This window comes from Rhipicephalus microplus, chromosome X, assembly GCF_043290135.1.
Source record: "Rhipicephalus microplus isolate Deutch F79 chromosome X, USDA_Rmic, whole genome shotgun sequence".
Classification (NCBI taxonomy): Eukaryota; Metazoa; Arthropoda; class Arachnida; order Ixodida; family Ixodidae; genus Rhipicephalus; species Rhipicephalus microplus.
In genome coordinates this window covers 101,193,657-101,210,716 of record NC_134710.1, presented here as the reverse complement: position 1 = coordinate 101,210,716, position 17,060 = coordinate 101,193,657, and the positions used below count along the sequence as shown (strand labels likewise).

At 44.5% G+C, this 17,060-nt stretch overlaps 1 protein-coding gene across 4 annotated transcripts in view; it reads right to left on the bottom strand.

The window, feature by feature from the left end:
• Positions 1–15,045: 15,045 nt before the first annotated feature.
• CTCF overlaps positions 15,046–17,060 on the bottom strand; it is a 68,252-nt gene continuing 66,237 nt past the window's right edge. For all 4 annotated transcript variants that reach the window (XM_037427509.2, XM_037427507.2, XM_075877337.1 and 1 more), the window contains exons 10-11: positions 16,734–16,852; positions 15,046–16,648 (exon numbers count right to left, since the gene is read on the bottom strand). In XM_037427509.2, the coding sequence (XP_037283406.1) occupies positions 16,520–16,648; positions 16,734–16,852 (248 nt within the window). In that variant the 3' untranslated portion in view covers positions 15,046–16,519. The remainder of the gene's footprint in view (positions 16,649–16,733; positions 16,853–17,060) is intronic.

The window sequence follows — 17,060 nt, the reverse complement described above, 5'->3', positions numbered from 1 at the left end:
CAAGAGATAGTTTAACATTATATTGGCCCGCATTTTGTTCTTTCAAAGGAAAATTTTGTTTTCCCCAATTATTTACGCAGGTGTCTGGGGCTCCTCAAGAAATGTTAATACAAATACTATGAGTGTAAACAATGTACTACGCCCCTAACACAACAAGCTATACATCTTCAAAGAAAAGGATTGAGAAGTTGATAATATGTTAATAAGAGTAGTGTAGCAATATTATCAATACTTGCATGCTCCAGAAACAGTGTTCAGCAAACAAGGCAAGTTATAATACACACAAGCCTAGATATATGCAAGAAAGTGTAATACTTAATGTGAAAAAATATAACAGCAATCATTCGCTGCAAAAACATGGTTGATCCCTTCATCATGGAAATCGGCATATAACAAGAAAGTAAAACGAGCCTTTACAAAGGTAATTGAATGTTTGCTGTTCATTGATAAATGAGGGTTCGCTGAATGTATGTTTGGGTGTTTGGCAGTTATAGCCCCCGTTTAACGTGTATGTATCCTCGCTGGCGCTTAGTAAATCTCCATGCCGACCACTAACATCCATGATAAATTTATTAAGCAAACTATTGTGGTATCTGTAGATGTTATATATATATATATATATATATATATATATATATATATATATATATATATATATATATATATATATATATATATATATATATTCATAGGGCCAGTTAGTCTTCGTGAAGGTATGGGATATGGCACAACGGGAGCGTTGTTAACAAGGATAAATATATTTATTTCCCAACAGTTTCGGGAGGGGTCCTCCCTTCATCAGGGGATGAGGATATAACTCATCCCCTGATGAAGGGAGGACCCCTTCCGAAACTGTTGGGAAATAAGTATATATATATATATATATATATATATATATATATATATATATATATATATATATATATATATATATATATATATATATATACTGTTGGGAAATAAGTATATATATATATATATATATATATATATATATATATATATATATATATATATATATATATATATGAGTCATTTCACAGTTGCACGCCTAACAGTTCACAGGTGTTAAGGTGTTGCAAACAGCACATTTTCACGAAACACTTGAATATCGACGCCTAAGTAGCAATGCGAATTCTTTATGACTGATGGATGATTTACACATGACGTTTTGCCATGTTTTCTTTTATTTTAAAGGCTTTAAATACTTTACCTTCAAGATTATTTGTTATTCATTTGCCAATGACAGTTATTGATTTGAAAAGGATGCAGAGCCATTGCAGTGCAGAGATGAGTTTCCACCAGTACCTGTACAGAGTAGAATGTGGTGTTCACGCAGCCTGTCATTGAAGCTGATCGGCCCTTCTCACATTTGTAGACACGGCCCCATGACACGGCAGTTTCAAAACTTACGTACGTCTGCGCTGCAAAGGCCATAGCAGTGCCCCTGATTTCAAATCAGGGTGTCATAAAAAATGAATTGAGAAATATGGTTAAACATGAAAGTTGTGAAGCCTTTCGAAATAATAAAAAAGGCAAGGTGACATATGTGATGTGATCCCCTCAGTTTTTAGTCAAGGGGTGCAAGTGGCGTTGATATTTTGGTGTTTTGTGTAAATGTACTCCTTGTAACACCTTGACATGCTAATTATTGGCTTTGTACTGTTAAAATTGCAACGTTACTAGCCTCAGATACCTTATGTTACAAATTGGGTAGAAGACTAGGAGCGACGTTATCATCATTGGAGGATTAGACCGGCATTCGGAATAAAGAAGAGGTCGATCGGGTGGGCTTCGCGATGGGCAAGGCGGCTCGTCCTTTCCTCAACATTTTGGTGCCAAAACCCGGGAGGAAGGACCTTCGGAGGTGAGACGGAGTGGACTTCACGAATTTCGACCGTCGTCATAGCCTCGAGGACTTTTGTGAAGCCGCTGTGGGTAAAGCTGATTTGTGAGGCCTAAACACCGCCGAGACCTGGGAGCGCGACTCCGGTTGCAACTGAGACTGAGACTGACGTGAGTACAGGCATCGTCTGGAGGTTCGCGAGACGGGAGTCCTCACGTCTACTTCGGCTCCGCCCTGACTCGCCCTTCATGACGACGGCCCGATATTCACAAGGCAAGGTAGTCCATAGGTCAACGAAGTACATCTTGGCAGTGCCGCCCCGTGAGTGCAGGCGCCGTCTGGAGGCTCGCGAGACGGGAGCCTTCACGTCTTCTCCGGCTCAGTACTGTCTCGCCCTTCACGACGATGCCCCGATATGCACAAGATCACAAAGAGTGACAGCCCGACAAGTGACAGATATTCGTTGTGCGAACCTTCTGCGATGGATGTCGTGACGACTCCGACTTCGCCTCGTGACACGGTCGGCCAGTGACTTCTCACGTTTCCGACACTGTACTGGATCATGGAGGCCCTCTACGAAAGGCGAAGTCAAACACGCAAGGCCGTCACGCAGGTGATCGCAGATATCGGATACCTTTGGCATATGAACCACCCATCAATATGTCAGTTGAAGAAGTTTCACCGAATTTGACTGAACAGTACGAGCTTCTCAGAGGAATCGATGAGGAGATTGCAAACACAGTTGACATCGATCATCTGGAAGCGGAAATAGAAGAAGTCGAGGTTTATGAGCACAAGATTATTCTAGCAAGGGTCAGAGCAGAATTTAATTTCGGAGATACATTAAAGGCTCAGCAGACGCACCTAGACTTAATACGACAGTGTATGAGAACGGAGGCTCAGAAGAAAGTGCTTTCTCCGACAATGTCACCGCAATCTAACAGCTACGTCTTGAACTGCCATCTTGTCCCACAGAACTTGGATGAGTGTACCACAGGACAGATACAAAGTTGCAGCACACAAGCTAGAACTTCAGCTACAGAGAAGGCATCTTCAGCGCCGTTAGAGATCTCATTAGCGTGCTGCACCCATAAGGCTATTGACAAGAAGTCTACAACAACTGCAGTGGTCAAGGTGGAAAGTATTCCCATGATTGAGAACGAAGAAGACTTCGTTATGAACGCCAGATTATTCTAGCGAGGGGGAGAGCGGAGTATGAGATTGAAGATGCACAAAAGGCTCGGCAAAGTCACGTGGAAGCGATAAAACAACGGATGAGAGCAGAAGCAGAAAGGAAAATACTTTCTTTGTCTCCGTCACCACCATATAGCGATTACGTGGCGAATAGCAATCTTGTCACACAGAAGCTACATGAGTTGGCCTCAGGACAAATGGGGGAATATAACAGCAGAATACAAACCAGGTTTCCCACGAAAGAAAAGGCAAACCAAGAACCCAACACCGAAAAACAACCTCCAAGTCTGAAGACACCTTCCACGACTTTAGAATTCACGCCAACGGACTGTACCCACGAAGGTAATAACAGACTATCCACAACAACTCAGGTGATCACGGAGGAAGACATTTCTTTTATAAGAAACTGGGAAGCCTTTGAAGATCCCAAAGGTAAACCACCAGGTCTTATAGGTGAATGCACACCGAAGACGACAACTCCAGACCAAATAATGTCCCCACCAATATGCTTAGAAGCGCCTGGCGGAAGCAAGACAAGACCACTGCTGAAAGCAAGTGGAAACAGAAAGAATATTGCGAGGACGCAGGTGCAAGTCCCTTGTACTGCATTTAAGTTCTCCTCTTTTAGGAAGCTACAAACGTCAAGGTTGAGGGCAATACGGAGGACCCGTCTTATTTCAGCAAAGAATGCCGAAGGAGCATCACAGCCACGTATAAGACAGAGCAGACCAAAACAGAAAGAGACGGCTGGTTCTTCTGAAATAAACAAAGGCAAGACGAGAAAATCAAGAAAACTGTCCAAAGTGAGTTACAGTAAAACATCGTGGAAGAGAGTGCATCATCGTTGTTCATGTGAACTTAAAGTGTTCATTGAAGGTCCACCATGGAGAACACGTTCAAAAGCACGCATTTGGAACAAGCATCGGAAACATGTGCACCGCTGGAAGAGCCGGCACAGGAGAAAACTTGGATTGTCCCATATGGACTGACTTGGAACTCGATTAACTACTGACTAGTATTGTGTACTTAGAACCTGGGTGTGTGTTTAGTGTTCTTCGTCGTCATGCATCATTATGGGGGCGCGGAGGATGTTAAATATTGTGTGAACGACGGAGAAAGTCACTATCATCATTAGGGGAATTACCAGCAGTATTCGGAATACAGAAGAGGTCGACAGGTGGGCTTCGCCAAGGGCACGGCGGCTCGTCCTTTCCTCAACACCCTCATTATTTTGTTAGATGTCACACGTATCGCATAGCGTTTCCTTGTTGAAGGAGGAGGAGGGAGGGAGAGTGTGTGCATAAGACAGGCGGGACGCTCGAATAACATGAAACGTCCGTCACATCAGCGGGAGGAGACTCGCCTGCTCGACTGTAGAGTGAGCGGTTGCTTGCCGGTTTTGAATAATACCCAGCAGCCCCACCGCGGTTGTCTAGTGGCTAAGGTACTCGGCTGCTGACCGGCAGGTCGCGGGTTCGAATCCTGGTTGCGGCGGCTGCATTTTCGATGGAGGCGGAAATGTTATAGGCCCGTGTGCTCAGATTTGGGTGCACGTTAAAGAACCCCAGGTGGTCAAAATTTCCGGAGCCCTCCCCTACGGCGTCTCTCATAATCATATGGTGGTTTTGGGACGTTAAACCCCACATATCAATCAATCAATGATACCCAGCAATGAAATAATTTAAATGCGAGAGGGAATTGATGGAAGCATATCAAATGCCATGATATGCGAGAGGGAATCGACTGAAGCATATAAAATGCAAAGAAAAAAACATGGTCCTGATTGTGTACCTGCCATAACGTTATCACAAAAAGAGGCTGATCATCTTTTTAGAGAAATGCCATTTAAAATGTCTTGATTTAAATCTTTGTGGTTTTTACGGCAACGGGCAAGTGTTGGTAATTAAGTATTATAGTATTGTCTCATGCGCAGTGTTTTCATCTGTACTAGCTGCATCATGTTTAGCGCATGTGTGTCTTGAATTTCTTTTCGAACCATGTTGTTTCTGTCGCGACGTGGCCGCCACCGCGCACCCCGTGGTCATAAAAACCTGTGGAGCAGTATTCCAAGCAACGTGCTGCTATCCTCTCTGTTTCTCTTTCGTCTTTCACTCTTGCCACTTCCGTGTCACTGCGTGCACCTGCTCTACTTTCGACTCTCTTGTTGGCCGAATAAAGTAGACGTTGTTACTGAAAATATGTGTCCGTCTCGTACAACATATGGCTCTACAAAGTGGTGACCCGGAGTCCTACGCGACACTGCTGAAGTATTGTAGAGTCATGCAGAGCAACGACACGCACCTAAACACGGAAGCTACTGGCACGACCGATCATGACGTCTCTGCGATCTCCCTCCGACTTGCAGCTTACTGGAACCGCTACCTTTCGATCTAGTTCGTTCAAGCTGAGTCACAACCCTTGCTTTCTGGCGTGCGCACAGAACAACGCAAGTACCATCTCATTGTTTCGGCGCTGTCATCAGCTGCTGCCGAAAAAGTATCTGACCTGCTTTCCAGACCCCCCTCCACCACACCGTAATGCACTTTCAAGGTTGCTCTGCTGGAGCGAACGACGGCATCACAGCGTTCCCGCATACAGCAGTTGCTCTCCGTGGGGAAATTAGGCGACCGCCAGCCAAGCCAGCTTCTTCGTCATAGGCATCAACTCGTGAGTGGCTACACCACCACTATACTGACGAGAACTTGTTGCGAGAACTGTTTCTGCAGCACCTTCCTGGCAATGTGCAAATGCTACTAGCCACTGCGTCCACGTTGGACCCCAACGGTTTGCCCAGCCTGGGGGGCAAGGTGTTGGAGGTGGCCACGCAGTGTGTGTGCAACGTCACGCCGTCATTCAACAACGTGAGTGCCGCTCCACAAACACCATCTGACCCTGCTTATCCCATCGACGCGCTTTGCCATCGCCTAGAACAACTGGTTTATGCCGCGGAGCGTCATTACACCACTCCACGTCACCGAAACCGCAGCCGAAGCTCCCCGCGTTATGAATGCACACAATTAATGCTCTCGATACCCCACACCACCTGGGATATGCTATTACCATCGCTGTTTTGGACAGGACGTGACTCGCTCTGTGGATTTCGTGCTGAACGGTTGTGCCCCCGCGATCTCCGACGACAGCGCAGCTCTGGCCGACTGGCTCGCCCTACGCCATCTCCTGCCGCCGACAAGAGCTCTCGCTGAGGGGTGCCCCGTCCTCGTACTCCTGCGATCGTGTCCATCTTTCCTATCTTCTCCTTCTTCTGGGTGTCGCTGGGTGTCTCCTTGCGCCACGCTCTCTCCTTCCCCCTCTCTATCTCTATACTTTTAGTCCTATCCTTTTAATCCCTCCTTACCCCCATCCCTTGTGGGCTATTGTTGAGGTGTCGCACTCTGATGCAGACAGATACGAGGCTCACTTCTCTCTTTAAGAATGACGAGAAAGGCAGGACGTACGTCACTGCTTCCAACTTCGCTCGTGGCAGGGAAACAGGCAGGCCGATCATTGACGGTGACGACTGGTCAAGATCAACCCAAACGTCGCCTGTTTCACGTCATGGACAAAATCACAGGCCAGCAGTACCTGGTGGAAAGTGGTGGAGCGGTCAGCATTATTCCGGCTCAAAAATTCGACCGAACAAACCTGCAAGCTGTGAACGGTAGCAAGATCTCCATATACAAATCACGGTTGCTCTCTGAACCTAGGCTTGCGCCGCGTGTTTCGTTGGGTTTTCCTCGTCGCAGACGTACGCCGTGCCCTCATTGGTGCCGGCTTTTGAAACTATACCATGGACTGCTGGTCGACGTGAAACGTTAACGCCTGCTAGACACTACTACATTACTCTCTGTCCATGGTGTTGTTTCCCATGACTCGAACATAATCGCCCCAACTACAACAGTGGACGATGACCGTTTCGCAAGACTTCTTCGAGAATTCCCAAACATCACGCAACCACCTGACTGGACAAAACCCGTGCAACATGATGTCCGCCACCATATATATCATCACCACTGGTCCACCTGTTTTCGCTCGCCCATGGTCACTTGCGCCAAATAAGCTCAAAGTAGCCAGGACTTAGTTTGAACACGTGTTGGAACTCGGAATAATACGACCATCATCGAGCAGCTGGGCGTCTCCTCTCCACCTCGTACCAAAAAAGTCAGGTGACTGGAAACCCTGCGGAGACTACCGTTCCCTGAATGCAAAAACTATTCCCGACCGGTATCCCCTGCCTAACATTCAGGATTTCACGTCAGCTCTACATGGCACAACAGTGTTCTCTAAAATCGACTTAGTCAAAACCTTTCACCAAACTCCTGTTGCTGCAGAAGATCTTCCAAAGACGGCAATTACCACCCACTTGGACTTTTTGAGAATGCCATTCGGCCTCCGCAATGCTACACAAACGTCCCAGCGGTTCATCGACACGGTCATATGTGGTCTGCCGTTTGTGTTAGCCTACGTCGACGACCTGCTGGTAGCAAGCTCATCCCATGAGGAGCACTTGCAACATCTCCGTCAACTTTTCGAGCGCCTGTCGGCCAACGGAATCGTTGTGAACACTGCAAAAAGTGAGTTCGGAGCGTCATCTCTTGATTTTCTTGGTCATCGCTTGGACAGCAAAGCCCCCTTCCTGACAAAGTGCAAGCAATCGTCGAGTTCCCCAAGCCTACATCAATAACCAAGCTGCACCAGTTTCTAGTGCTTGTAAATTTCTACCGCCGATTTATTAGAAACTATGCAACGCTGTTGAAGCCCCTCGACAATTTGCTCTGTGGAAAACCCTCGGAAACTGCACCATGGAACATCGTGGCGCAAGAAGCGTTCAACTCCATCAAGAACGCTTTGACTGAAGCCACACTGCTGACGCACCACAATCCCAGTTACCCCTTGGCGCTCATGACCGATGCATTGTGTTGTGCACTTGGGGCCGTACTCCAGCAAAAAGTGAACGATCAGTGGCAGCCCCTTTCCTTTTTCTGCAAGCGTATGACCTCTTCCGAAAGAAACTACAGCGTTTTCGGCCGTGAATTGCTCGCCATCTTTCTCACCGTGTACCATTTTCGACACCTACTTGAAGGCCGCTCTTTTACAATTTTTACTGATGACAAACCTCTCAATCGGTCGATCTGACTCACTATACACACCGCGCGAGGTGCACCAGCTCGCCTTCATCTCGGAGTTTGCAACTCATATACGCCACATCAGCGGTGTTGACAACGCTCCAGCTGACGCTCTCAATCACGTGGATGCCATCACCTGCAGTCACTCCAAAACCTCCACTCCAACATCATTTCCATTCAAACTCCCGGATCTGACTGCAGCCTAGTCAAAAGACACCGAGCTTGAACACCTACGCGAAGCGTCCACATCACTTCAGCTCGAACCCGTCGCCTTTGAAGATGTGCCAATTACTTGTGACACCTCCGCAGGCACACCCAGACCGTTTCCAACCAACCCTTTCCGTAAGAAAATATTCGACGCCTATCACAGACATTCTCACCCCGGAATTCGCGCTTCCCAAAAGCTTGTTTCTTCACGCTTTGTCTGGCCCGGCATGAACGCCAACATCAGGGATTGGGTTCGCGAGTGTGCATCGTGTCAGCGCGCCAAAGTTCAACGATACCCCGTTCCTCCATCAAAGCCTCTCTTGCAACCCGACGAACGTTTCGCCATTGTGCATGTTGACATTGTTGGCCCGTTACCCCTATGTCAAGGCTATCCTATTCTTCTCACATGTGCAGATCATTTCACCCACTGGCCCGAAACGACTCCTATATATACCCGATATGTCTGCAGCTACCGTCGCAGCAGCTTTTGTTTCTACCTGAATATCCAGATTTGGCTGTCCGACAACGATTGTATCGGACCGGGGTTGCCAGTTCTAATCTTCCCTCTTTTCGGAGCTCCCGAAACTTCTTGGTATTTCACGCCTGCGTACAGCGTCATACCATGCGCAAACAAACGGCCTCATCAAGAGGTTCCACCGGCATCTCAAAGCAGCACTCACAGCACATGGTTGCCCCGACAGGTGGGTTGACCGCCTCCCGCTCTACGCCCTTCTTCGAAGAAAGCGGCAGTGCCACTGAGCTAACAGCAACAGAGTACGTTGACCAGCTTCGCGACGTCTTTCGACACATTCGTCCGCAGCCTACACGCAGCCAGTCACGTGCCGCGTACATCGCTCAGGACCTAAAAACAGCGACACGCGTGTTCGCGTGGTACGGCCCTGTGCGTGCCCCGCTTCAACCACACTACCTCGGCCTCTTCCGTGGTGTTAGAGCGCTGGCCTGCTAACTTCGTCGTCGACATCAATGGGACACGCTATACAATCCCGCTCGAGTGGCTCAAGTCAGCGTTCAGTGAAGCGCCCGATCTTAATTGCCTCGCCCTACCTCCCTCCGCTGGACACGGGGCCCCTCTTCACCAGTGTTCCTCCCGTCACCACCTTTGCGCCGCGTTCACTTGGATGACACTTCCACTGAGAATCGTTCGTCGCACCAGCTTACTCTCTAAGGGCTGTTCCACGCGCTTCCCGCACAGCCGCAACACACGTGCCGGGACTCCTACCGCACGCAAGCGAAGGACAAATAATCCAATTGGCAACGTGGCGGAGGGTGAAAGAACGTCGCCAATTGGCTTATTTGTCCCCCGATTGCGTGCGGTAGGGGTCCGGCACGTGCGTTGCGGCTGTGCGGGAAGCGCGTGGAATGGCCCTAAGGGGGAGCAATCTGTGGCGATGCGGCCACTACCGCGCACCCCGCGGTCATAAAAACCTGTGAAGCAGCATTCCAAGCAACGTGCTGCTATCCTCTCTGTTTCTCCTTCGTCTCTTTCACTCTTGTCACTTCCGTGGCACTACGTGCACCTGCTCTATTTTCGACTCTCTGGTTGCCAGAATAAAGTAGACGTTGTTACTGAAAAGACATGTCCGTCTCGTACAGCCTGGCTCTACAATTCAGTAAATAGTTGCTAGTCCAAGCTTGCGTGTTGGATACTGTTGAGTGCGCGCGTCCTTCACGGCTGGGTTCATCGTTCTTTCAAATTATAAGCTAACAGCTTACCGCCACGAATCTTGTGAAACATATGCAAACACGGTACAAGAAAAAAGTATGCTGCACATTTGTACAAGCAATAAACATACATTCAACATACGCACCGTGATGGCACGGTGTTCTGATGCGTGTTCAATCTCAGCCGCGGCAATCGCAATGTGACAAACGATGAACCGGTGGTCAAAACTTCCCCGGAAAATGAAAATATACTGTAGTTGGGATAAGTAACCCCCTCGCCTCATTTTCTTTTATAGTTTTAATATGCATGCTCAAAACAAAGCACTTACGAAACTTCTTCCGATTCTCTCTAATAATCTCATATGCCATTTTCTGCCATTAGTGTTAAAAGCACTGAATTTCACCTAATTAAGCAAAGTAGACGCAGTAAAGAGCTTTTTGAACTTGTCCTTTCGGTTTTTGCGCCACCGGGCGAAACCGCCTGAAATCCGCAGAAAGTGCTTCACTAATAAAAAAACCGTTGAGATCGATTAATTGATATGTGGGTCCCAAACGTCCCAAAACCACCAAAACGTCCCAAAACCACCATATGATTATGAGAGACGCCGCAGTGGAGGGCTCCAGAAATTTCAACCCTTGAGACGCAGTCTTGCATCATAAATAATTTGCGTGATACTTATCAGGGTTAAAATCTTTTTTTTTTTTTTTTGGAGCCACGACCGCGTGTAGGTTGAAGGCGCGACACCCCCACACCTTCCCTGGAATTTGGAGGGGTGAACACACTTGTGCAAGAGAAGCGTTCTCACAAGACCTTACGTTTGGAAAATTTTCTTCCAGGAAAGTAAATTTATAGATTTTCCGTAGGGTATAATTTAGAAGCAAATTAGCTTCTCATATAGAAGCCAACTAATCCTCATGTGCTTGCATCTACATGTTTGAACCACCCTTCATTAAAGACAATTGCCACACGAGAACCCCTCCCCCCCCCCCCCCCCCCATCAATAGAAAATCGTGCCGACTCGACGCCGGGACACCAAGCACGGCGTATTTTACTCTGCTAATGCGAAATTAAGATGTTTAATTCAAGTTTATATTGGCAGTCGAAATAGGGAATTATGATGCACTAACTACAGAAGTATGAAATTGCGTAACCTATTTCCAAGGCAATCAATATTGCATCCAAACAAAGAATATGAAGTTTTGTTCCAGCTGTTAATTGTAATTAGCGTGTAATTAAATACTTCATTCTGCAGTAAGTCATGTTTTATTTTGACAGAAAAAGAATAAATTCATGGACTTGTCTACTAGTTTTTGGTTAACTTCATTCCGAGAAAAGGAAAGTAATATTTTCATTCTAGTCCTGGAACGTGGCATACCAAACAACCTGTTGAATATCACAGTGCCTTCACCAAAGTGGTCGGTTACAGTCACAGGCATATTGTCACCGAGGCATATTGTCAAGTCATACTGGCAGTGCACAAGGCCAAGTTAATCTAATGAACAATGCATCTAGCTCTCTTTTGGCCACAATTTGACACAACTAGCATAAGGAAGTTGTGTACATAAATATCAAGCAAGGGTACGGCAAGGTTTAACGCAACCTGCGCTTCAGCCTCCCAAAGGGAAGTGTAACACCTTGCTGCAACACCATCTTGCCGGACTGCCAAAGTCTGTAGATGAAGATCCTACATTTTCGGCTCAGATCCGTTATGGCAGACTGACCAATAATCGGGTAGCTTAGACAAGAGAATAATTTCTCATTTCAAATAACAAGAAGCTTTTTTTTTTCAGAATTATGTTGAAAGAAAAAAAAGGATACAGAGGTCAAATAAATTCTGATCCAATATTAAATGAATAATATCCATACCCAAGAAAATTTGATAGAGCCTACTTTGGTTAACTATTAAGCTTTAGAACCATAGTTATTTGTAAACCTCATAGTGTTGCTGAACCTTGAATGGCCTCGCACACTTCACGGTTGCTGTGTCCAAGGATAAGTGCACCCAAGAATCGTAACTTGCCAAGGTGTTAAATCTAATCCAATGATGTGCAATGTCAATATTCATTTTCTTTAAGGACACTAGCACAAGTAATGCGCAAGTGCATGAGCTAGCGACACTGGTGGAGGTGGGTCTGTTCATTAGTATAATAGAATTAGTCTCTCACACACACCTACTGGCGTATGTAACACTTCCAAATCTTCCCATTCGCCACAAGCTATTCTATACTGTGTTAAGAAGCGACAGATGCATTCAAAAATACAATTAACAGAATTTACTGGAGGTAGGTCAGCACCTTCGAGAAAAAATTTTAGCTTTAGTACAATAGGTACAATTGTGGGTTTGGCTTGTGGGGCTATGGGAAATTTTAAAATTAAGATGATGAAATAGCTAAAAATGTAAAAAAATATATAAAAATAAAAAACTGCCAAGTTATGCATGTTGCACCAACAGTGATAACTAAAAAACATTTAGCGAGACTCAAACATGACTGGTGAGCTATGTAGCAAAGATAACACCTTGTGCATCTAATCTCCACAACCAAGCCTGGGTGCATTTTCATAAAGAGTGAAAAAGTTGATATTTGACAAGCTTGTTTTGCATGCAGTTGGCCATATTACAAAAGGTTACCACTTGTTAATAAATCTGCTTCAATGCACAGCTCCACCTATGAAAAAATAGCACACAAAATTTTATCTAAAATATTGGTTAGAAATAGAGCTATAATTGTTTGCATAACACTAGGATGCAAAAAATCACTTTTGAGTAAGATGGCTTTAAAATTTGAACTGAATGTCCATTTAACAAATAAATATTCAATACCTGAAATTCACCAGCTTGGGACCTCTTATGAAGTGATATAAGCTTTTTTTTAGGCGAGGCAAAAGAAGTATTTTTTCTTAGCTCATTTTGTGTGTCATCACCGTGCTCCACAGTGGGTCCACGCTTGGCATAGTGAATGGCTATTGGCGTTTACGGTCCTCTTTCATCCTGTACTTCACCATGTTTCATAAAATATCATTACTTTCTTCTTGAAAAGCCACAACTGAATCCTAGAACTCGAAATGGCATAGAAAACAACACTGACTGCTGAACGAAAACGTGCACAATTTGGCTAGTGAAGTGCTCAAACCATATAGGAAAAATTTTAAATAAAGTGAGAACGTGATGTTCTGCAAACTTTAAAACACACTTAGGTAACTTATCATTATGTAATATGTATATGAAAAATATTTATGACGATATGGTAGGTGTTGTGGAAACGGTAACATAGGGTTTCAGATTCGGATGTATCCATCAGGGGTTGAAAAAGAATGTTGATCTTTTGAGCTACTCCAAATAGATATATAAGTTTTTTCTTTAATTATTCTTGAATGGACAGGGAACTTCAAAATGTCAAGTCCCCCCCACCAAAATTTTTTTTTCTTTTTCAGAAAGTGCGTTTTTGAAGGTGGTGACCTACCTTAAGAGGAACGCCTGCACTTTCTCAAGGTTACCATCTAAGCAATTTATCCAACTGTCTTGACTTGGCAATACAGGTTTCTCATGGACTACTATGACTTGACTTCCAAACATACCACAACAAAAAAAAAAGATGCGCAAAGCAAGCAAGATTTTTTTCCTCTTCTTTTTAAAATTCAGTTTTCTTTGGGCAAAGCAGGTCTACTTCTACTAATGCATTTAGTCCTGACTGCTATAACGGTGTTGAACACATTTCAACCTTGAACATTGTCTTGTGATAAACATGCATCAGTAGCATGGTTGGATACATCGTGCAATATATTCGCGGACAATTTCCCTTGACAATGAACGGAAGGCTACAAGGGTGGAGCTTCAGCACATGTACTTTTACGTGAAGTAGTCCAGTTTGACGTGTGCCTCATACCACTATGAAAAATGAAGGATGCGCGCAATCAGCATTGCATTTCGATGCAGGCGCTTAGCATTAGAGGCGCGGTCAAAAGACGAGTTTTTTTTCACGCATGCAAAAACACAAAGTGAAAACGTGTAAAGTAGAAGTACAAATATATTGCTGGTGTGAGCTGCGTCCTGTCTGAAAGAGCTGTATGCAAAAAATAAAAGAATATGTTGTGGGACTGTAATAATAAACAATAGGATATACGCAATACACTCTGTAGCCTTGACTTCATTGCCAAGAAAAGTTGTCCACATGCATACAAGAGCAGGCAATCCCGTAGTTGCATATGTGTATAGATAACTTGACTTTCCGGTAAAATAAATTAAGTCTGACTTCCTACAATGGTCGTGCAGCCAAGTGCACACCAATAGCAAACTGAGATGCAAAAAGCTTTCTAGGAACAATATTTGGATGAATTGGGTGCATATATACACCTTAAAGCCACTGAGCCTCACACCTGTGCTAAGCCCCCTAACATCCAGTTTACAGTATCTGACACCAGAAACCAGTGTAAATGCCCCGAATGCTGCTTGTGTTTAATTTGGTATGCCATTATGACTAAGCCACAAGGGGTTAATTATAGTCCCACTGAGTTTCTATGTGAAGTGAAACCACAGTTGGAATCCGCTGCACACAATTACCAAGACTGAAGTTCATGCAATTGAAATGTAGCCAAGACAATCGTTATGTACAGAGATGAGCGTCATTTTATCTGTGTACCGTAGATGCCACAGTCACTAACGAGCAGGCAAAAAACAATAAATAGTTGCAGTCACCCCTGCAGCAAGATTCAAGCCAGCAGAAAAGAGATTAGCTGAATCTCTACACATGGCAAGTAATTGTGCCCAGTTTGGTTATTTACTTCTGGTTCAGGGCACCAATAAATGCTACCTGCAGTTGTTTTGCTTGGCACATTGATCTAGACAATATGTTTTACTTTGGAAGAGTTCTTTCTTACACTCTGAATATATAAGTGCATTCTGAATATATAAGTCAATTACTTCATTGTCTCTGCACAAATAACATTTTTACTTAGGTGCCTGCATTAGATATATACACCAACAGTGAACACAATTCACTGGCATGCATAATTTTATTAGAACTCTACTTCCAACTAGTAAAATAGCACTTAGCACTCAAAACAAAGTTTCATTCTAATAAAGTTGAATGAAATATAATAGGTCAAATCAGCACAAAGACATAGTTGCACAGAGCACAGGTCAATGACAGAGGTTCTGTGAATTTTCACACAACTGCACCAAAAAATGCTAAACAAGATTCAGGACATGACTCATTCAGGGCAGACAGAGAGATTTGCATGTGACATGGCCTTAAAAATGCTGTTTATGCAAGTTTGCTGACAACTACAACAAACATTGAACAAGCTCCAGGACAGGACATACCCAGGGCACAGATCATTTACTTACTCATGACATGGCTGTCAGAGTTGTCAAATAGAAATTTGCAATCAACTCTGTGGGAAACAATGCTATGCGGTAACATAAAAAAATTTATAACTGGCTGTGTGTATATAGATGCACAGCTACCTTGCATTCATTTTTTTTTAATACCGATGCACACCCCAGTAACAATCTACATCACTGCATGTATGGAGATAGATGGTGAGCCAAAATATGCACTTTGTGTCTGCTGAAAAGTGATGCATGTATTTACAAAACAATTACACCGATGTTTAATCACATTTTTTCACACTACTGTATTACACAGCTGGTGCTTTATGATAATGAGAAGAAAGGTGAACAAATAATGATCTTGATTATTTTCTCTGACGAAGGACACAGTGTACATAAAAATGAAGGAGCCCAGAAGACCTCAAAAAAGAGATGCCAGGTACACTTTCAAGCCAAAACCACACAGATACTGACTTAGACCATGAGGCGGGGGGGGGGGGGGGGGGGGGGGGCAAAACATGAACATATCACGCTTTGAAAGCCTTAGGGAACTAAAACATCTTTTTCCATTACAAGGTAATGAAAAAAGATATATAATGCACCTTTCATTCACTAAAATCACATAGTCGAAAGTAGTGATGCACTCTTTCTACATGTGAAAAAAAAAAAAAAAGAGGAGCACAAGTAGGTGCTGACCTATGGCAACTGTACAACGGGTATATGCTCATATAATGATCATTCATCCTAAAAGCATTTCAAGTGAGACACAAACTCAATATTTATCATACAGATGACTAAAAGCTTCTGACACCATATACAGTAAAATGAACAATGTTTAAATGTTCCACAAACAGAGCTGGCGGCACAACGTTGGAAAAGAGTGCAGAAGGGAAGAACTCTGGGATGACATGCTACTACACAGGTTAAGTGATGCTAAGGAACGATTAAACAAAAATACAGGAAGAGAAAAAAACAGTGTCAACTCTTGATGGAACAACTAAACAAGAACACAGAGAAAAAACGTCACCTGACCTTGGAAGTGCTAAATAAACACACAAGAGAAAAAAAAGGGGTCAGCTGAAATCCCTGCTGGCAGAAGTGATGAGACATTGCAGTGAAGTACGGCAGAGACTCGCCTAAACAGCGTCACCATTTTCCTGCATCAATATATAGGTGGTCGTAGTGCCATCTTCAACCTTCTCTTCACTTGGTCCATTCACCCCTGGTGCAGCTGGCATCGCCAGTATTGTCTCGTCTTCTTCATCCTGGTAACATCAATAGAAATGATAAGTTCATGGTAACCAACCTCAGAGCCAACAAAAGAAAGCACGAAAAGGTGTGGGCCCATACATTGAAACCAAAGCACTCCTCCATGTCTTTCTGCTTCTGTTCAAGCCGTCTCCGTGCCATCTCAGCTTCTCTCTGTGGTGCATCCAGTTCTCCCTTGTTCATGCCTAGCATCTCCTCACCTGTACATAATACATGAAAAGGAAGCCTTTAATTGCAACACTAAAAAGCAGAAAGATCTCAATAAAGCCGTGAATACGTTCAGCCATGTTCATCATACAATGTGAGCTCGAAACCTTGGCTGTAAATTTAATGGGGGGGGGGCATAGAAAATTCTCTGGTATCTGGGGTGAGTGCCCTAAAAGATGCCTTGATACATGAGCATTCTTG